Raw genomic sequence first — 23,964 nt, 5'->3', positions numbered from 1 at the left:
TGTCCATTCAGTGCTAGATCTTTGGCTTTGTATTTGATTTCCAAAGAGCAGATCTACATACAGTAGAATATATACAATTTAAATTCAATTAAAGCACTCTCACTATGTCTAACAGTTCATTATTTATTCAAATATCATACCACTTTACATCAATTTTAGCTTTGTTTATTGCAGCTAATTTGTTTTTCCCACTTGGCATTTGCAGCAATCATTTGGCGAAAAGTGATGAATTCAGATGAGCATGCATTAAGTTTCCGACACCGTGTAAGACAGCAAATGTCACAGTCAATTAGGATAGCATTGAGTCATTCCACATCTCCCAGATGTAACTGCAGACTTCTGATTTAACTCTTCACTGACCAGCACTGCTGCTTTAACTTTCCTAATGTTATTAATGAGGCGACTCATATCCAAAACCTGCATTTAATGTACGTCACATTGACATTCATCGACTTAGAATCTGCGTCCAAATACTCAAGTGTCTAACACTTTGATAATTCCTATATTCAAAGACAGTCCAGTGCGCAAAGTGCAATAAGATTTTGGACTCAGTAGCCACTCAGCCGATAACAACAGCATCTTTAGGAAAATGTTTGTCTTTACAGGGTGCCATTTTGGCTTCATTAGTCTTGCCTTCAGCGTGCCTCATATGTTCCTCATCAGAGCCCTATGCTAATGCTTTTTTAATTAAATTCCACTTGATGATTGACTTTTCTGCCCCTATCAAACTCACCGTGACGAAGCATCTGGAAGTTATTAAAGGTCCACTTTCGTAATTGAACAGAGTTGTGTCAGGCATCAGAATGAAAACCTGCTTTTCTGCAAATACTTCCGTAAAAAGTGATTATGGGATAGTGAGCATCTCATCAGCCTATCATTATCAAACATCTCATAAAATTATTACAATCATAAAGTCTGTATACTGTCTCTCTAGGGGTGACTGTATGTCTACCCACATTTTGAACTTATTAAATTAAAAAAGAAATAATATACTCTAGAGCAGTCTAAAATGGCCTTTGGGAGGAAGAGTAGGGAAAGGAATTTAATTCATTCAGTCTTCAGCCAAAATTATAGAAATCAACTGACCCTTCTTTTGAGGTGGAATCATATTGTATATGATGAAAAGAGATTGAAATTGTATAAGAGTTTATAGAAAATAAAAGGAGAAAAGAAGAGGGCATGTTGAGAGTTGGTGAGAAGAAGCTGAGGATGGGAGAAAGCAGAAAAAAGGGAGAGGAGAAGAAGTGAGATGAAGACAGGGAGATAGGAGAGATGAGAGAGGAGAGTGGCAGTAAAAACAGTTGATGGGGAATATAATGAGGGAGAACACACTTGGGATGAAGGCTGCTTAATGGACCTACACAACATAGGGTTGGGAACTAATTAGAAACAGGCTTTCATTATGTTTCTGAAAGTGATGGTGTGGGTGCAGGAGAGGGCAGATACTGAATAAGAGGAAAAGATAAAAGAGGACAAAGAGATCTGACACAGGGGAGTTGGAAGCTTTAACCCACACATGCTCTTTATGCAAGTGTGCTTGAAGCTTTTTGAAATGAAGCCAAAGAGAAAGGCTTAAGAAGAGCTCTGGTGTACTTTTATTAACAGAAAACATCCTCAATCAGGGAAAACCATCAAAAAAAATTATGTAAATGTTCCTCACCGCTCTCGTCCAGCAGGAAGTCATCACGGTAGCGGAACTTCTCAGGTCCACATGCAATGAAGATATCTTCATCACCAAAGAAGTCCTGAAGGCATGTGACCTGTGGCAAGAGACAGGCTTGTGATTTATCACAAATACACACAAAACAACTCCTAACAGAACATTGTAAGCACCAGTGAAACTGGTGTGTGCCTTCAGCATTGTGGTACAATGTGTGTAGATAATACAGGAGCTCAAGACAAATGCAAGTACTACAATAACCATAAAACAATATACAAATTATTGTTCCAGACAGACAGACAAATGCAGCACAATACAATCAATTCCCAGCATTGTACATATTGTACAACAAATTACTATACAGGACTAGAGAATTCACTCTCCCTGCTCTCACCCTCCCACAGCTCCTGCAGAAATCTACTTTATCTACAGGAGCAGTGTGAAGATCGGTTAGACAGCACAAAGCTGAACAGACTGACTATGCAAATTAGGTGTAATTTTAAACCATCGTTAGCAACATATGAAATTGCAAGAGCTTATAATTAAACAGAACATTGTGAATAAACATAACATCTGTTGTGAAGCTGAAGTGCAGGCTGTGACTATGTTGCTCCACTTGCAGAAGGTTGCCTGGCTTTAAAAATCAACACAGTGGGCAATATACATGTCCAATCCCACAAGGAGAAGCAGGGAACGTGACAGATAGAAGAAGATAGAAAGGAGATAACAAACAAGAACACTAGCTTAGAACCTCTACGTACTACTATGGGACTGATTTAACAATTAAAATATTACTGAAATGACAGAAACAAGAACCTGTGCAAGGTAACCTGTGACATGAGATGAATACCGTTCTTCCCAAAGATTCCCTCAACTAGTGTTTTGTTGGTGGTGGTCAAGAGAACTGCCTAACACACCAGTCAAAAATCTCTCATACATGTTCAGTTGGATTGAGATCTGGTGAATGCGAAGGCCATAGCATATGGCTTACATCACTCTCACAGATATCAAACTGTACAGTGAGCCCTTGTGCTCTGTGGATGGGGACACTGTCATCCTGGAATAGAACACTCCCATCAGGACAGAAATGTTTCAGCAAGGAATAAAGGTGATCAGTCAGAATAAGATTGCAGCATTTTTTTCAACTATATTTTAACTATACTTTTAAGCAATATGTTGGTGTAAAACTGCTCACATCCTTTCAGCTGTGTGTAAATAACACACACACACACACACACATATATATATATATATATATATATATATATACATTTATATATATTATAACTTGGTATTACTTAGTATGATGAATTAAAATCAACAAAAGTTACATATATATATATATATATATATATATATATATATATATATATATATATATATATATATATGTATACATTTTTGCCAACAAATTTCAATAGAATTTTATAATTCTATGGTCTTGATTTGCTAGGTGCAGGCATTTATGACAGGCTGCTATTCATCTTAAAATAAACTAACAAAACCTTAGGTTTAGCCTTATGAATCTTGGGTAAATGTTTATATAATGACTGTAAATGATCAGGAAGGGCACAGTTGATCTGAAATGGCTCATTGGAATTGGGCTTAAGGTACGTTTTAAGCAGAGAACTTAATGATCAAAGAAACATTATATGGAGGAAGCAAGTCATCTTCACAGCTTGATGCCTGAACTAAGAGATTGAGAGTGAGATCTGCCAAAAGGATGTAGACACTGCTTTAATGGAGTCCTACTTTAATGTGTTCTTGAAGAGATCCACAGCGCAGAATCCTTCTTGACACAAGTTTAATCTAGCAAAGATACTCATCACTCTAGTCATGCAGTTGTCTTCAGGCATGTCACTACACAAACTCTACAGCTCATTAATTATCAGCTATAAAAAGATTGGTTAACGGGTTCTGCATGGCAAAATTACCTGAGGGGACAGGATATTTTTGAGGGGGAAAAGAGGAAATTACTCATAACAGTTTTAGTTATCCTACAACTACAATGAGTGCCAGTAGAGAGACTGTTGAAAAGCAGTGAAGTCAATTTTATCAATGATCATAACACAATCTGCTTCATTCGTACATAAAGGACAGTCAGCAAACCAAAATTGTGGCTTTATTGATCAGTAATAGCATTAAACACTGCTTTGCACTGACTGGATTATTTTTTGCTTGATTATAACTTGGTATTACTTAGTATGATGAATTAAAATCAACAAAAGTTACATCTCTAGAGAACACTTTAAGATGCTTTAAGGAGCATGCTTAGAGTCCAAATGTGTAACATGACTGGTGCCATAATTTGTACCTCTATCCCTGCACACGTCATATTACACAGTTGGTCTCTAAGCATCTAAAAGACTCCTTAAAGCATCTTAAAGTGTCCTACATAGATGTAATGTAGCCAACCTGGAAACTAAGCTGCCTGATAACACTGTCATTCTTGGGTTAATGCATAGAGGTAGTGTTTTTCAAAAAAAAAAAAAAAAAAAAAAGATAGGTTTGTGCATTGGTGTGATTCCAACCCTCCAATTATAAATATGAAGAAGATGCAGGAAACCTCAGAACAGTGAGTGATCACAGGCTAGTTGTCATCCATGCCATCCAATCACCCACACGCAGTGCTGATAATGACTTGGATTTAATTTAATTATGCATAACTAATCAAAAAGCAGATGTCTGTTGATTGCATAAGTATTCACCCCCATGGGTCAATACTTGGTAGAACTGCCTTTGGCTGCAGTTACAGCTGCAAGGGTTGTGCCTCTATCAGCTTTGCACATCTGTATCCTGATATTTTTGCTTGGCAAAATTGTTTAAGTGTGATTGGATGAAGATCATTAATGATCTTTAATTTTGTTAAAGATACTCAATCAAACTAAGATCTAAGCTGAGTTGACTGGACCAATCTAACACATTCAAGTTTTCATTTTGAAACACTTCAGTGTTGCTTTAGTAGCAGGCTTAGGGTCATTGTCGTGTTGGAATGTGAACTTCTGCACCAGTCTGAAGTCTCTTCTGGAATAGATTTTCTTCTTGGATTGCCTTGTATTTGACTCCGTCTCATAATGAACAGTCCCCATGATATTATGTTACCATCATCAAGATTCACTGTGTTCATGGTGTTCTCAGGGTGATAAGTGGTGTTGGATCTCTGCCAAATCTAAACATTCAGTTAGACCAGAGCCCTTTGGTTATTTCTGAGAATAATGCTGTCATTTTGTGGACAGTCTCCTCTAGAGTCCTAGTAGTCACATATTCTTTAATAATGGATTTAATGGTGCTCCGTGGGAAATGTTATAATATTATATTATAAATGTGCACAAATTATATTGTACATCGTTTTAACAAGTTAATTAACAAGTAACCTTTAAATTCTTGGTAATTATCAATACAATGAAATTTTGCAATTTTGACCTACACATCAATATCCATAACACTTATTTAATAAAACTGTTTAATTTTAATTAGTTTAAATGGTGACATTTAAGAAACATCTTCAAACCTTTTGAGAATTATGAAATAATTCTGAGGATAACTTTACAGACACAGTCATACTCATGTGGACTAGAAAGCCAGAAAATGTGCTTCCACAAACAGATTAGTGTTTCTCTGTAAAATTACTTTCTTTTGAATTTTTTTTATTCTCTTTCTTTTCTTCTAAGTTACTTAGTTCACTATCACTCTCTAAAACAACTAACTACAATTCCAATATACAATAGCTGCTTAGGTTAGCTTGCCAGTCTTGTCTAGCTTGTCCTAGACACACCAGATTAAACTCATCAGGTAATAATAATGCTTGTCTTGTTGACTTAGGTTTAATAAAAGACAATCTTACTGTGACAAATCAAAACTACGCTGTTTTCAATCCTTCCACAGGGCCGTCCCCGCTTGTGTACTAATGCTATAGGGTGATGCCGCTTTCCTAATATGGATCTGTTGAAGTTATTCAAAAGATACACCTCCCACATTAACTCTAGTTTAGTTTTATCACATGTTCTTGTTGAACATTAGTTAACTTTAGGTTTTACGAAGTTTAAAACACCTTCAGTTATTAGATTTTTCTTATAAAGTTTTATTTTACTATATATTACATATTTTTTTAATTCTTAGGAATGGATTACAATGTATTATAAGAAGTCCAAGCATGTAGTGATGATATCCTTTAAGATTTTTAAAGCTCCATGCGCCTAGTCTTTGCAAACACATTTCTGTCTACTGCATCTGCAGCATATGTATGATAACCAAGGACAATTTTGAATTAAAAAAATGACATATATTGCAAATAATTTAGAATATAAATGACTAGTATAAATTTAATTGTAATGCATGCATGTTTGTATTTTTGCGAAACTGCTTATTTAAAGGGAACCTCTGTGATTGCTAGGTATATCTAAATAAAGTATTTCCTCATATCAGATCTGCTGTCTTTACTTATTTTTTATTAAATTGTGAAATTACAAAGCAATATTTGCAAATTGCCAGTTAAAACATTTATAAAACCCTACCAGTAATTATCTGTTTTTCTCTAAAGGTTTAATTACTGTAATATTGCATTTTGCTGTCTTATTACAATAATAACAGACAGAACGACAATTAACAAATTCAAGTAAAAATGTAAATTACTATGAAATAAACATAATTGTCAGTTTTCCTAAAAGGATTCTTACCATAACATTTATATTTTATCTATGTAAATTTACCATCCTGCAAATAACTGTAAAATCAAATGTTTTTCCAGAAGGTAAAACACCATAACATTTTACAGTTTATTTATGTCAATTTTCCACATTTTAAATTACTGTAATTTAATGCTTCATGGTATATAAGGATTACGCTATATTCTGCAAAAGCACTGTCAGCCCACAACATTCTGAATATGAACAAGGTTTCTAATAAAGACTGAGGAATTTATGTAATGGCACAAGAGATGCCATGATTTTTGCAGGCTAAATCGTTACCATGCAGACAGAATAATAGTAATTTATTTGGGTATAAATAGTGTGGTATGGTAACTGGGCTAGATGTCCTGTAAGGGAATAAGCAGGGGTGGGGAGGCGGGGAGGTGCAGCAATAGAAAGACAGTAAACTGAGAGTCATATTAAAAGCAGTGCACACCTCAGAGACATTCAGCTTAGTGATGCTTCTCACAGATCACCGTCTTAAAAACATCAGAAGGTGTCATCCTTCTGGTACAGGAAGCAGTTTAGCCCTTGGGAAGACAGAAATGAGGCCTAGAAACAACTATTCAACTGTTCTGAGAGCACTTAGTTTCCCCAGAGACAGACAACGAGCTTTGACGTCCAAATGAATGCAAAAAAAAAAAAAGTTCGGTTACACAACAGAAGTGTTCAAAGGTTCTCCAAGTAATGCATTAGTATTTGGTATTTACTTTTGGTATTTACTTTCTGATAAATTTTCTGATATAGGGAAACTGATCCTGCCTCAGAAGTCTGCAAAGGCACATTTGATTCTCTGTAAGCATTAAAAAATATATTTTTCCAACATGACTCACCGGTGAAACAAATATGTCTCTTGGTAGTGAGGTGCTGTACTGGCTTTCTTTTTACTTCATAATAAACATTCAGTAGATGCAGCAACTATGCCATCTAGAGCACAGAACCTGCCATATGCTGCAGTCTGCTGGTCTGGATGAGTTTTTCATCTTCAGTAACCGCTTTATGCTTTGTCATGGTAGTGGTAGATATAGAGTCTATGTCAGGAACACTCAACACAAGGCAGTAATAGATAGATAGATAGATAGATAGATAGCTAGATCACTTTATTTATTCCAGAGAGAAATTCACATATTACAGCAGCACATAGAGTTAGAAAGCATACTACAAATAATTAACATTTAAATGAAATAAAATAAGAATAAATATATATTTTTAAAAAATACACCCTGCATATGGGTGCATTCTATAGCAGGGCACACACACACACACACACACACATTCTCGTACACACAATCATTCACACCTAGGGGCAGTTTAGAGTGGCCAAACTTCCTACAGTTACATCTAGTGAAAAGTGAAGTGACTTGTGGCCAAGTACGGTGACCCATACTTGGAATTTGTGCTCTGCATTTAACCCATCCAAGTGCACACACACAGTAGTGAACACACACACCCGGAGCAGTGGGCAGCCTTTTTTTGCTGCGGCGCCCAGGGAGCAGTTGGGGGTTCAGTGCCTTGCTCAAGGGTCTCACCTCAGTCATGGTATTGAGGGTGGGAGAGAGCGCTGATCATTCACTCCCCCCACCTACAATCCCTGCCAGACCTGAGACTCGAACCCACGACCTTCAGGTTCACCTTTGGGTTACAAGGCCAAGCCTCTAACCATTAGGCCACGACTGCCCAAACAGTCATACTTACTGTTTCACCCTTACTATATATACAGCCATTCAGCTTGGGTTATTGTGTGTGTGGAGCTTTCCATGCAGACACAGTGAGAACATGTGAAACTCCACACACACACACACACACACACACAGCATCCCACGTTCAGGATTGGATAGGCATATATAGTGTTATTTGCCAATGAGTCTTGATATGTATTCAACAATAAAATGCTAAATGACAAAAGAACTTGTCTTGTGTTTTAACCTACTGAACTTGGCTTGGATAACAGAAGTAATGATTAACTGCATTACTGTTGTTAATTTGATGCAAAGGGAAAACCACTACACCAAAATGCAGTTGGAAGATGAACTCAATGACATACATCCTAGAGCCTAATTTTTGCAATATGCTGACTAAGAGCTGATTTACCCACACTATATATACTATAAACCATTCAACAGAACTAATGTATTCTTCTGAAGAAAAAAAATCCAATGTCAGTGTTCAAATAATTCAAAAATAGCAAAATAATAATAATAATAATAATAATAATAATTTTACACCACACCTTCCCTACATCTTGTATCCTATCTTGCAATGATGAGATACCACTTATAATCAGTAGGTGGCAGTAAGATGCTTTCAGGGCAAATTTAGCCCTTAAAATGAACAAAATCTCCATGTTTATTGATGATAAATACATTTACTGTGTTAACGTGCTAATATATGCCAAGTTAACTTGAAAAGTATTTAACCACAAGTTGTATTCAGTTATGTTAACATGTTCACAAAGAGCCACATGTTTTAACCCCAGAGCCTTCCATTTTGGTGGAACATACAGGAGTCAATCATAAACCCATCTTAATGGTCCCAGATATATGACCAAGCTGGCTGATAAAAAGTAACCCATATACAAACTCTGAATGATGAACAATGCGATACAATTCTTCCCCAACAATTTAACATGGTAGTTTGATGACACAGCGTTCCATGGTACAGCTAATGTTTTGGAAATTCTTTTGTACTCCTCCCCTGATCCATAGCGTTCGACAGTGAGATCCCATACATGCTTTGTAAGCTCTTTGCAGGCCTTGGTTTCAGCACTCGATTGAAACCAAGATGTCAAAAAAATCCTACAGCCTACAGCTGATCTTTATTTGGGGTTAATCAGAGTCACTTTTGAAGTATATTTGAACATGCTCCATTAAAAAAGAGTGTGCACATGTGCAACCCGGTTATTGTAATTTTTCTTCTTTTTTTTCCCCTAAAACATTTCTATTTGTTGTTCACTTGAATTTTTTGTTGGTTGCTATGTCACTGTATAATTGCAACCTGCAATGTACTACACTAAATTTTCATCAGAAAAGTCATATTTCTTAATTGGTACAAACTCTTTTTTCTCTGGAAGAAATCAAAACAGAGAAAGTTCTATTTAAACTAGGGCAAAAAGCAGACTAGCAATGGTCCTAGAATTTATTACACTGCAGTGTTAACCTGCACTGTTAAGCTGTTATTAAGTGGTATCTGTATATCTGTATGGAGAATGTAGAGCTTAATTAGATATCAGAGGGAATTTTTTAACTGTATAGCATTATACTATAATAGTATAGAATTTTCCTTGCTGTAATTCTATAGGGAAATTTCTGAAGAGTGAATTATAAAACTAAGATGATTGGGAAGCTGAGACAATGAGAAAAATCCAGAAAAGGATTTATTTAATCAAATTTTATTTAATCTACTGGTGGTAATTTTGCAAAACCTGCACAATGCACCACAATATAAAGCCAAGAAATTGAAGACTTTAGAACTGATCTTAGGTTTTGGCCTTAACACAAACAAGCAGCTCACATTAAGGTTGTATTATGAACACACTGATTTGTGGTTGTATTTATGATGACAGTAATGATAGGGCTTAAGCTGTCATACTAAACAGCTCTAAAAGAATCAACAATAATAATTTGCTGTGTGGGAGCTGTGTGCACATGTCATTGAATTAAGACATACCATGACTACTGAATATACAAACAGTTAACCCTTAAACTCCCAGAATGCTGAACTGCATACCTTTCCTATCAGTTTCACTGCAGTTACTACATATCAGTATACTTTAATATGCTTTACTGAATAATAAGTTGAGTTTAATGGGTTGTGTATCTGTGTGTCTACAATCTCACACACAAACACTATATACACATGCTCTTATTTTCCTTTTTGTATGTATAATTTGAAAAGATTTTTTGACATACCTCTCTGCCTTTGATTAACACTATAAAATATGTACATTCGCTCATACTTATGGCAACTTCAGTTCTGCTTCACCCCTCCTAACCACCACGAGTGGTGTTTAACACCTGGATATTCTCTTGTGTGTGTGCCCAAATGTCAGCACCTTTACCACAAAGTTGTATGGTAACAGTGACTTAGTACGTACTATAAGTACCCAACATAACATTACTATGGCTCCTTTTTCTCTATTCGCCCTTGCTGGGACCACGTGTAGGGTTTGGAGCTATCCTGTGCAGTTCGTGTCTTCAGAGCCACAGGTTTTCTGTCTTCTAATTGAGTCTCACACTCAATGCTATCGGCCAGGAGTTCTCATTGTAGCCTCTAGTAAAGGATCCAGTTCAGGATACAGCAGCTTTAACAAGCTTCGAATCAGCTGTGACATGGGTCAGGACCCACTAGCCCATGACTGGCCTCATGGCCATCTGTATGCATTTACCTGATACTGCCACATAGTTTATTCATGATCCCAGTGTGGCCAGCAAAACCCTGGTTCCTGCTGTTACTCTCACTAGTGAGAAAAACATCTTGGCAAATGACTGTCACAGATAAACAGAGAGGTGTGGTATCCCCACCTGTGGGTTAGGCCCCTTGGAGCAGCAAACAATTTGATGTAGCAGTCCAAGAAACTGATCACTGGATGTGCTAGTATGCAGACTTGATGCACTACAAGGATAACGATTCTGGAAGTGGTGTGTGAGCCACTAGTGGACCCAGGGCACAGCACAGTTCCTAAAGTGGTAACCTTTTTACAGAGATTGTTTACAGTAAAGGTGTATGTGGCAGCCATTTCAGCCTGGAGCTAGACACCTCCACCCACCACACTCCCCCAGAAGCACAGCATGGATGTCCCCCTCATGTTGGAGTTCCTTAAGTCCTCTCTCTACAAGCCCATTCAGATGGTTGATCTGAAACCATGCAACATTCTACATTCTTAACCACGCAACATTCTACGAAGATCAACCTGCAGAACGTTCCCTTCTGTGTCCGATATGTAGTTTTACAGCGTTATCTGAACTGCATGACAACTATTCACTCATCAGACCAATTATTTATCTATTTATTATTATTTAGCTATTTATCTGTCATGATATAAAGGCACAGAGTGCTCCTTTATCTAAGCAAAGACTGGCCATTGGCTGATGGAAGTCATCACTTTGGCCGACAAACACCCTGGACACAAACCCCAACCATGACATGCCATTCAATCACGGGCACTACTGAGAGGTGTGCCACTCTAGGCCCTTTCCAAGCGGCCAAATGTGTATTGGTTCCTAATGACCTCTGGAGAACCTCCTGAGTTCCCTGTCATTGGGAACCGCCATCAACCCAGTACTCAGTGAGTAGAACTGTAGTGATGGTATGTTGGGTACTTATAGTAAGTACTACATCACTGTCATCATATGATTTTTGTGGTAAAGGTCTCAGCAAATGCTCAAGCGCATGAAAAAATATCGAGCAGTTCATAGGATCACAGTTACATTCGTAACTTACGTTTTATTTTTCCAGTAGACTACTTGAGATCCGAACTTCTACAGGTAATGAGAACAAATGGCACATGCAAAAGCCTTATTTGAATTTTTTTACCTTCCCATATTTTGCTCCACACCCACAAATTTATCATATCACAAAAATTAACTCGGAGTGTGTGATTATGAATGTTGGTTTGGTAACATCCGTAGTGCAAATAGTGTGTGTAGGCAGGATATTTGGAGCGTGTCCTTTTTCCCTACCCTCTGCCTAACCCAATTTTTTATGCATATAGTTCTAACACTAGATGTGGCAATGTGTGCAGCTTACTCTCTCCAAGGACAGACATTCCAAAGCCTTATCATCTAGTCACATTTTGTAATGCACATAAACTAGAGGTTGTTGGATGTAAGCACAGAGTCTTATCCATGATTAAAGCTTATCCATTATTGATCCAGAAATCCAGAGCGGTGGTGAGATTACTGGCAGACACACGACACAGAGCAAATCCATAATCATGATTTAAACTGGCATGCTTTGGCCAAAGCCAGACACTAGCTCAAACACAAACAGAAGCATTTAAGTAATGTGACAGTGTAATGTCAAATAGTCAAGATCTACTATGTTGTCTTTTTTCATTCATTTTCAGTCCATAAAAACACAAAATCAAAGCAATTTCTATTCAGTGTTTATGTACTGACATGCAGAGATGAAGCAGTTGTTAAGTCAGCAGTATCACATTAGATATTTTAAGAGTCTCATTTTCAGAGGCTGTTAATACATTCATTCTTGTTCCAACATTGACATCCAACCTTTTAAATCCTGTTACGTGGCCCATCTTTTTCCTTTTGCCCTATGGATCTGCGCAGGAGTATATATAGCAGTGTATATATTAGAGATGTAACAGAATACGAATGCATTATTTGGAATGAACAGATAATGTCTTTTGTATGTTTGTTTGTTTTATTTGTTTGCACTGAACAAATAAAAATGCAGATAATGCCTTTGAGTTACACCCCTAGTATGCATACTTATATGTAGGACATGGTCTTTTCGTCTTTTACCATACAGAACCTGTTTTAAATACACTACACTGCCAAAAGTATGTGGACACATTACCATTACACTCCTCTGTGCCCAGTCCATATGTAAACATGGGCATTATGTGCAAACATGGGCATTAACGTGCAGCTGGTCCCTGTTTTCTGTTATAACAGCCTCAACTCTTCTGGGAAGGCTTTCCACTACATTCATGCTACTCCTGAGATACCATGCTACTCCTGAGATACCAGAGATCCTGACCCCTTCTGCTCTCTGGTTCTGCCTGATCCATTCTGATGCCCTACTTCTGTTTGGAGTTGTCATCACCTGAAAATCACTAGCTGCTGCTAGGGATGGACACATACGGACAGCCTAAAGATTACCATGAGATTACTGTGGATGGTACCACATAGAAATCATAAAGCTGGCTGTGGATGCTCTTCCCTTGATAGCCTGAGGACTGCAATTGCTGCGAACAGTTTTACACTCGAGTCTCCATCGTTGAACGGTAGATAACTTCAACATAATAGACTTCAAGATAAAACTATAATGAATTCAGAAATGACTAGGCAAGAGCAGTAATGAGGTCAGGTGTTGATGAGGAGTGAGGAGTGAGGAGAAAAGGTGTTTATTGGGATTGAGTTCAAGGCTCAAGCAACTCAAGTTCTTCCATATCAACCTTGGCAAACCATGTTTTTATGGACCTCGCTTTGTGCACAGAGGCATTGTTAAGCTGGAACATGTTTGGGCCCCTTAGTTCCAATGAAGGGAAATTGTAATGCTACTGCATACGAAGAGATTCTAGACAATAGTGTGCTTGCAACTTTGTGGCAACACTTTGGGGAAGAACCACATATGGCTGTGATGGTCAGGTGTGTGATGGTCAGGTGTTTACATACTTTTGGCTGTATAGTGTATATATTATTAAAGCTTTGTTTTCTTGCGTGTGTGTGTTGTCTGATATGTAGTTCTCATACATATATATGTGTATCTTTTATTGTACATTGTGCTTTTAATGTGGGATTTAATCTGATCTAATCTATATTATTTTCCTTTCTTATTTTCCTTTGTTTAATGTACATATATTGTGAAATGCAATTTATAAATAATTCTAGTTATCCATAAATGTACCTGCTTTTAAATATATATCAGGTGCACCTTGTTCTGAAAGATGAATGTTGCAATGCAGTGGATTTTCTTCTAAAAATACCTTTCAGAGGTTGTCTTGTTTTAGCTCACAGCTCTGCTCATTCAGCAAGTAAAAAAAACTTGCTATTTATGTAAGCTCAAAATAAGTGCTAGTGACTCAGAATACACTTGCAGCAAAAATGCCTTTGAAAAAGTCCAACTCACCTAGATGGAGGCAGTGAAGAACTGTTTACACATACAGTGACAAAAAATATTAAAGTACAAACATGCAAAGTTTGTATCTATAGACGGCATGAGGGATGAGAGAAGATCCTGTAGAGCATACTCAGATGTTAACATATTAGCATCATTAAAACATCAGATGTTAGCTGTCAGGGAGCTCAATATATAATGATTAGTTGGCTTCAGGCAAACTGGCCTAAAATCACCTTCAATTTCTAAACACAGTGTAGTGATGGAGTGTTGATCGTGTTCTAGCACCCTGTGTTCAGTATCCATTTGTGGGAATACTGATCTTATTCCGTTCATCTGTTTCTCTTGCCTCAGTGTCCTAATATAGCTTAACTACAAACACAACTTCTAAGACAAGCAGGTCAATGAAAGCAGACCAAACTCATCACGCCAGATGAATGATGTGTCAGCAGCAGGTATCAGCAAATAGACTATAACTGACAGTTCACAAGAATGTAAAAATTAAAAATGTACAAATATTATGCATGGTTTATGGAGATACTAGCAGAGTTACATTATCTAGAGATCCACTGGAAAATACTAAAATGATTGAAAACTAGAGCTGATTATCACTTGTATAGCACTCAGAGTCATGCTGACACAATATATTTGTCACCAACTGCCAAAATTAAATTTCTATCTATATTTAAAGGCCAGGATGATCATGGGGTTGGGAACTGTAAAGATACTTTTAATGTAAAAGCATTTTTGCAATATTTTGCACAATATACAATTGGTACATTCAGCATCTTAGCTTGAACTGTGTGTTCTTAACTGAGCTCTCCATGGTGCTGAATCTCCAGCACCTAAATGCAAAAGCATTGGCACGTTAGAGTGGGGCTCGTTTATCATAACTGTGAAAAAGGAAATCCTTGGATATTAATCCCAATCACTACTTTCAATGACAAAATGGTGCCCAGTACCACAAACTGACCTCTTTTCATTTCTGATAAGGTGATGATGGTTATGAACTACAACTGCTACAGTTTTTTTTACATACAGATGCTCTCTTTGACTCACTACTTCCTGTCATCATTGGTACTAATGCTATTCAGGTACTAGTGCTTTCACTTGTAAGTCGCTTGGGGTAAAAGCAACCAACAAATGAACACTTGCAATGGGAAAGGTAATGTAACAGAGGGATCACGAAGGGCTCAATCCCGTGCTCATGATTCAAAGTATACAAAATCCCAAGAACAAGAAGGAATGGAAGGCAGCTGCATTAAATTGACAAAAGAAAGCAAATCAGTTGAAAGTTACACTGAAGATTGCATTACAATGGAAATAAGACACCTCTGCCTCTTTCATTCGATTTGATGAACTCAAGCTTCATTGTTCATCCTCCCAGGCAATACTACATTAATAACCACTAGTTCATCTGAAATAACAATGACTTGATTTTGTGGTAACCCCTACAGCTGAGTAGTTTGGAAATCGAGAGCACAATCAATAAGTATTCCCTCTGGCTTATGTTCCACTTCTTGAATTACAAGGCTATCTTACAAACTGGTCAAAGCCCAGGTGAGTCGTCTCAGGTTGGCCTTGTTGGGAGGAGGGGGATAAAATCAGCGTGATGAAGAGAGGGTAGGCAGTCACACACAGCAGACTCATGCCAAGATGCACACTCATCCACAGCCCACAACCATGTGGAGTCCCACTAGCAGCTTTGTATGTATGTAGGCACATGTGTAGGTGTAGGGACTGCATTGACGTAAGCGGGTTACATATTGCGCCAAATAAAAATGTGCTTGTGTGTCTGACAACGTGTGTGTGTGTGTGTGTGTGTGTGTGTGCGTGTGTGTGTAGAGTGGAGGGAGAAAATAAAGTCATATGAAAGAAGACAGAATAAGAATAATAAATGTAGGTGGATGCTTCAGAAGCAAATGGGAAGAGTCAGCCAGAAAGACAGTTTGCACTACTGCCCACTTTTAAGTGTTAAACCCATCCACACACACTTAGTGTGATGCTTATCTTATCCACAACGACATTATCCACAAGTTATTTACTAAACATCAGGGCTGTACCATTTGACTTTCTCCTGTCTTTCAGTACAATTACTGATATAAGATCTCTGTGTATGATCTGATACCCCATACTGATTCTATACTGACACCCCCTCAGCAACTGAGAGAACTTTCTGCAAGCTTCTGCTGCTAATTTATTCAAAGCATCAAATGTGTTATGGCACTGTGTGCCTTATGACTAGTTATGTCTTGTGTTCATGTGCAAGATCTGTGTCACTTCAGTCAACACATAAATCACACATAGTGTAAAATCACACAGAATAAAATTTGTCCAATTTATCAGATCAGAAAATAGAGACTAAGAAGGTCATCCTATACCCCTCTATCCACAGATTCCAGCTCCCTCTGAGGGATGTCCAGGCATTGCCAAGCCCTAGGGTCTCTATCCAGTGGGACATGCCTGATACAGCTCTAGAAAGAGCCAACCAGGAAGCATCTTCATAAGGTGCCCATATCACCTCAACCGGCCCCTGCTGATTCAGAGGAGTACTCTAATAGTACCCCAAGTTTAAGATGAATCCAGAAACCTGGATCAACAGTCAAACAGTAAAACCTCAATTACATAAGAAAGCCTGTGTGCCATCTTCAGGAGAGGCTTAAGTTTCTTTTTCATTATTACATTAATGCTACTGCAGTGAAGGAGAAGGACTGGCTCAGGGAGACAAAAAAAAAAGCTCACAATGCTCTACTGCTCTCACTCTCTTCCTTTTCTTCCTCTCTCTCTTTATTTTCTCTTTGATATTCCCATGTTATCTCACACAGTCATTCTCTCTCTATCCTTGTTTCACTCTATTCATAAATGTAGAATTGATAGCAATCAGTATGGATGTGTTAATATTTCATAAAGCACTTAATTAGACATCATTATGAGAAGAAACATATTCTATAAAACATCCAGAGGTGACATCAGAATGGCCTACAAATTATGTAATCAGGACAATACAAGATTGAAATGATTGAAAAATTGTATTTTAGCAATGCTAATATGCATTTTGGAGATGTGTTTCAGTTTGTGTGTGTGTGTGTGTGTGTGTGTGTTTGTGTGCTCCAGCTCTAACCTTCCTTGAATGCCTTGAGAAATATTCCGAGTTCATAGTTCCCATGTTCTAGTTAGCAATTTGATGAAACTGGTCCAGAAGTCCATTTGAATCAAACTTCGTATCGCGCCTACACAATCTCAGTGTCATTGGCTTATGAATTCTAGCACAGTTCGAACAATTTAACATTTTAACCTCTTAAAAAAGGCTCAGCTCTAAGTGCTGAATAGACTAATAAAATGAGCCAAACTGAGCCAATAATGCACACAAGTTGCACCCACATATGACAGAATTCCCCTCCCTGCTTTCCAAGGAAATATACATTATTAATTTTAAATCATCAGTAGTTTTTTTTTCCATGAATTCTTCATTATTCTGTCATCCCTTCTCCAAATTCACCACATACCGAGGAATTGGGCCATTTTTTAATGCGTCTGGGGTCGCATGTCCACAAACCCCCCCTAATAAAGGCTTAGCCCCCTTCCATAAATCTCTAGTGACTCCCCTGCCTATGACGATATAAAAATACACATGTATAATAATGTAATACATATGAAAAATTCACATTTCTCAAACATTTTTTGCAAGCCCCTTTCCTGGTTTTTGATAATGGCACTCCCCGTATTAACCCCTTAAACTCCTAATATGTCGTCAAACTCCAATATGTCGTCATTCCCCAACATGTGACATTTTGTTAGGTTACATCTGTTGTTGTTTTTTTTTAATATTAATTAGATGGAGATCCTAATTTTTGATGACGTACACTGTTTTTCAGTAACTTGGTTTGCTAGGAGATTGCGTCTGAGAGTAGAATACACACAACCTCAAAACACACTCTCTATAGAGAAAGTGAGAGAGAAATGCACTCGCTAGTGAGCCCCCACCTGGCAGCAGTGACTCAGCAAAACAACAGCAGCAGGTTGTTCATGGCCTGCTTAGAATCAGACAGCCGTCTGTAGTCAGACAATATCCTCGCTCAGTGCGCTAGACTGCATTTCAAAACACTACACAAGACAAACCTAATTCTAATCTTTCAGCCCATGTCACAATGTTTCACTGTCGCAAAGCCACCAAGTGACTGGTTGAGGTATTTGTCATTCTCTGATCATATGCCATGAACTACCTAAACAACTTTAAATTACATTCTAGCATTTTTTTTCAATCTAAGTCGTCTAACCCATCTTTAGCATATGTAAGCTTACCACAGGAAAGAATTTCAATACATTTTTATATACTGTCAAATGGAAAGCCTGATTATAATGGAAATCTAAGGATAACAACACATCCTCATTTTTGGCACAATGTCACACAAACATTATTCTTTTATTTTTATATTTTATAGTAAATTGAACCTAATGTGAAAATGAGCAAAACTGAGGTCCTGAAATAATGTTTTCACTCAATTTACATTTTCATGGTTTCATGATGTTATTTTGGGTTGTAGAATTAATTATTTGTGTTGGTTAATTTGCATTCTTCTCCGATGTAAACATGGTCACCATATAATGGACAAGCTGTCCAAGCAGTCACGTGCTTTGGTTACAGCTCACCTTAAGTAGGTCTAGGTTCAGTCTTTGAGATAAGTATTGTCTCAGATTAAGATGCCATTTCCTCCAATCTCCTCTGTGTGCACCAAAAAAAAAAACAGCCTGTACAGGAATGATTCATAGGATTAATTAATCCATAATGTCATATGTATATATTTAATATTACCCTCAAATACCTTCCCACAATTTTCTGAGTGTATAAACTTTGTCTAAAATGCACTGAAATAGTTTGGACCAGTTATGCTGGACATTTTTTTACTTAAGCTGATACTGTGTCTGAATGTCGATGGGCACAATTTTAGTATTACCTCCTCACTACTCTCAATACAGCCTTACCTATGCGTAATTTGTCTCTTTAAGAGAGGGAACTATGTTTTCAGAAGGAGGAATTTGTGCTTGTCTTACAACATAGACACATGAACACAGTTTTCTTTTTTTTTTAGGTTTGAATTTGTGTTATAGAGTCTTGTATGGTGAAAATGTATTCAACATTGTAAAAGTTTTCCATTCTTTTCTCAGCACAGTTAAATTTGTAGAAATTCTTTTCTGCGATAATCGCACATTTGTTACAGATGATGCAGAAAGAGATTAGTCTGACACTAAGGTATTCCTTTAACAAGTGCTAAAAAGCTTTTTTATAATCCTAAGCTCAGGAATTAAAACCCCAGGATATAAACTGTTCGGATATCTGCTTACTAAAAAGACCTAAGAAGAATGAGCTGCCATGTTTCACTCTCTCACCCAGAGAAGGGGTTAGTGAGAGCTTCTCCAGAGCTTTGATTAAACGAGGGATAATGTTAATCTAAGACTGATGGAGGGGTGATGGACACAGCAGGCCACAGTGTGCCTAATTGAGGAGTGTTATCCATAGATGTGTTATCCATAAGCAACAGGGAAGCAAATTAGTTTGTGTCCTGATGAACACGTGACTGACTACAAGACAATCCAGTGGAGACCATCAATCAGTATTTGCTGTGAAGGTTTGTAAGTGTGTGTGTGTGTGTGTGTGTGTGTGTGTGTGTGTGTCTGAATCCATTTTCCTGTACGTAAACAGAGGCTTAGGGGATAAGAATAGACAAGCCATAGCTGTGGTGTAAGCCACTTGCCCCATTTCTATCCCACCCCAGGTTGACACAGCTCTCTACAGCCACACACACCACTGCCCCTAGTGATGTCATCAAGGCTCAGCCCTGTTCCTAAGCAACTGGATCACATCGTCACAGAGCCTGTAGGAGGTGGCGTATCAATTTCAGAGATCATAAGGGAACAGTATAGAGTGCTAAAATTAGCTTCTGAAAAAACTTCTGTTAGAGAAGCCTCACTGTGAGCAGACTGATTGTGCTTGTTCTCAGCCTGTCACATAGATGAGCCTTGAGTTTTCAGAAAAATGTGTCCACTAGTTCAATATGTGTCAGTAGTGTTATTGTGAGAGTGTGAGACAGAGAGAGAGAGAGAGAGAGAGAGAGAGAGAGATAGGAGTGTTTCAACACGTGTGGCGTAACTGTTCCAGTAGAATGCTTTATTGGGTTTTAAAGTGGCTTACACCGACCTGACACATTTTCATTATTCATTTGAGCGCTGTGCTCTTTCTGTCCCTGTCTGGCACAGGAGAGGGGTCACTGAATCCATCTGCTCAGTCTGGTCTGGCACCACAATGCTACTCAAAAAGCTAAACAACGTCACAAGCAATCCGAGTACAGCAGACCCCTAATCCTAAACTACAAATAGTTCTGAAAATAGTGTGAGGTAAATACAAATGTGAGAGCAAACCTCTCAGAGAAATGTGGACAAAACAACAGGATTTCTGGTGTTAAAAAATAAACAAATCCAGAATTTCTAGATTCAGTTAGTGTTGATCAAACAATTTTAGTCACCATAAAATGTAAAGGTAGGAAAGTATGCAGACTGCCTACATTTTTCAGCTGCCGAACAGTGCTGTTTTATAGCTAGAAGTCGACACAGCATTCTGTTTTTTTTTTTTTGTTTTATCTGAATATTGGTCAATTTCATACCAAGCCACATTTACCTGATACTTACATAAGACCTACTGGGCAAGTAATTATAAACAAATTCTCATAACCCAAAAGTTTCTGATTACTGCAGCAGATTTTATTTGGCCATTTCTGCTCTATGACTTCAATTAATTTCAACTTCACAGTGTCACTGGGTTAGTTTAAATGTATGATTACACTAAAGGAAATATATTAAAATTTCATCTTATTTTTAAATTTAAATTTACTTTAATTAAATTTTGTACTAATTTCAATCTTGTTCTATCAGCAGATAACTCTTCTAATTTTCAGCATTTATTTATAGGAAAATGCAAAATTATCTGCCATGACAATAAGAAAATGTAAAGCTTAAAATCAGTAAAAGCATCTAAATACAGACTTTACTATATTATATTTCATCTATAATAATCTCATAATAAGAAATATCAGACAAATTTGCCCATATTCAAAATGTTTTAACTTGGTAAGATATCATTTTATATGCACTATATGGTCAAACGTATGTGGACACCTGACCATCACACCCATATGTGGTTCACCCTCAAATTATTACCACAATGATGGAATCACACAATTGCATAGAATATCTGTGTATGCTGTAGCATTATGATTTCCCTTCACTAGAACTAAGGAGCCCAAACCTGTTCCAGCATGACAATGCTCCTGTGCACAAAGTGAGGTCCATGAATGTTTGCCAAGGTTGGAGTGGTAGAACTCAACTGGCCTGCACAGAGCCCTGACCTCAATCCCACTGAACACCTTTAGGATGAACTGGAACGCTGACTGCACCCCAGGCCTCCGCGCCTGACATCAGTGCCTGACCTCACTAATGCTCTTGTGGCTGAATGGACAAATCCCCACAGCCACACTCCAAAATCTAGTGGAAAGCCTTTCCAGAAGAGTGGATATTATTATAGCAGCAAAGAGGAGGCTAAATATATAATGGGATGTTCAACAAGCACACACCTTTGGCTATAAAGTGTAGATATTAAAATATGATTATCAGATTATCTATTCTGATCTTGTCTTTTAGCAATAACATAGACTGTTAAAGAGTAAATATACTAGGCAAAAATAGGGTGAACTATATGCATTGATAAATTACTAAATATTACTGATGAACAGTCTCCCCTTAATTGTAATACTTGCACTCTTCCTGTGGTGTAATATCTTTTAATGCCATTCCCTGTAGGCCGATACAGATGCAGAAATACCAAAATTCCTAATAATTGGGTTGCACCCCTAAGAACAACCTTGATTCCACCACAAATGCATATTAACGGATTTTACACAAATGGATTCTAGTACCCTAGTGCAGAAACATTTCATTTTTACTGTGATTACTGTATGTTACTGAACTAACTTAAATTCAAAATATTGGTTTTCTACCAAAAATATTGGTAAGTCTCCCCCTGACTTGGTTCACAATGTGACAGGAATCAGCATAAAGCCTTGCTTGACTCATTACATACCTTATTATGCAGGGTAACAACATGGCACCTCAAGAGACTGAGATCTACTGCAAGACCCAGAAACCCAGTTCTGCCTCTGATTGACAGGATCTGTGGCTGGGACATACTGTCACCTCACACAATGTCAGACATGATGTGCATACAGAAATGAAAACTCAAATATAGTAAAAAAAAAAATAAAAAAAATACTTTGTAGACAAAAGCATGTAATGTGTTCCTGGTGATAGCAAATATTAACATAAATACACAAATACATTTCCTGAACAAAGATCTTACTGTAAGCTCTACCGGGACAGCATGGAAGCCTTTTATAAGTACAAACCTCTCACACAGTATGCATACGTAGTATTTAAACCTGATATAATGATATAATAAATCTGATATAAAGCATTAATATACCAATGACTGCTTTCACAAAACATTTTTCATTTTGTGCACTGTCATACATCTGTGCCCCTGATCTCCTCTTTATATGTCGTTTGTGTCAGTAATAAACACTCATCGGCCACTTTAATAAGAACACGTGCACCCTTGTGCATTCATACAATTACCCAATCAGCCAAAAGCAGCATAATCATGGTCGGACTTATGCAGTGACTACAGGGCAAAAGTAGTCCCCAAACTAATCAAAAGCTATGAATTAACATTTATGTTTTCAGTCCCACAATCAGAATATTTTTATAGGAATATTGTTGCTGGCTCTTCTAAGTTCAATACCTGATGCTTTGTACATCCCATTCCAGATTTAAACCCCCCTTGCTGTTAGAATAACCTCCAATTTTCTGAAAAGGCTTTGCTGGCTGTGGGGATTTGCTCTTTCAGCCACAAGAGCATTAGTGAAGTGAAGCACTGATGTCGGATGAGAAGACCTGGGGTGCAGTCAGTGTTCCAGTTCATCCCAAAGGTGTTCAGTGGGGTTGAGGTCAGGGCTCTGTGCAAGCCATTCAAGTTCTTCCACATCTTGGTAAACCATGTCTTCAGGGACCTTGCTTTATGCACAGGGGCCTTGTCATGCTGGAACAGGTTTGGGCCTTGAAAAGAAATCTTACTGCTACAGCATACAAAGACAGTTTAGAAAACTGGGTGATTCCATCTTTGTGGCAACAGTTTGGGGAAGAACCACATTTGGCTGTGATGGTCAGGTATCCAAAAACCTTTGGCCATATAGTGTACATGCTTTGATTTGTTTAGTTGTAAGTCATATTTGGCTTATGTTTATTGCTTTAAGTTTTGAAAGTGGGAGGGAACATAGGTTCAGTCATGTGGGATTTGGATATAAACTAGCTAACTGTCACAAAAAAATCTGGAAGGTGGATTTTACTGAGTTGGATTTTTCAAGGACTTTGCTACAAATAGATCCTACAAATGTGTCCTGACATAACCTTTGTATTATTTTTTTAGAGATTTCATTTGGGCTAGCTTTATAAGTGGCTTTTGTTCAATGGGGCACATTGCTGTCTGTTAACAATCCATGAGGGCATGAACAGTGAACAGTAAGAAAAATAATAGTACATATAATCCATTTACAAATCTCTTTTCCAATCCCTCCTGAAACCATGAATGTGTCATGACTGTCGCAGGAGAGCAAAGCAAACACTCTTTTAAATCACTCTCCAATTATAATTACCATCATCATTATTTGTAAAGTGTTAGATTTTAATTGATTTTCCCTAATCAGTTTTTTTTTG

At 37.6% G+C, this 23,964-nt stretch overlaps 1 protein-coding gene across 3 annotated transcripts in view; it reads right to left on the bottom strand.

Moving 5' to 3' along the window:
- dclk1a (doublecortin-like kinase 1a) overlaps positions 1 to 23,964 on the bottom strand; it is a 58,322-nt gene that overhangs the window by 27,956 nt on the left and 6,402 nt on the right. For all 3 annotated transcript variants that reach the window (XR_008304552.1, XM_026941871.3, XM_034312678.2), the window contains exon 3: positions 1,661 to 1,760. Coding sequence is in view for 2 of the 3 variants with exons in the window: in XM_026941871.3 (XP_026797672.3) it covers positions 1,661 to 1,760 (100 nt within the window). In the remaining variant the exon portion in view is untranslated. The remainder of the gene's footprint in view (positions 1 to 1,660; positions 1,761 to 23,964) is intronic.

The sequence above is a fragment of the Pangasianodon hypophthalmus genome, chromosome 17, assembly GCF_027358585.1.
Source record: "Pangasianodon hypophthalmus isolate fPanHyp1 chromosome 17, fPanHyp1.pri, whole genome shotgun sequence".
NCBI lineage: Eukaryota > Metazoa > Chordata > Actinopteri > Siluriformes > Pangasiidae > Pangasianodon > Pangasianodon hypophthalmus.
The sequence above is the reverse complement of the archived record's forward strand: the minus strand, read 5'-3'. Positions and strand labels throughout refer to the sequence as shown.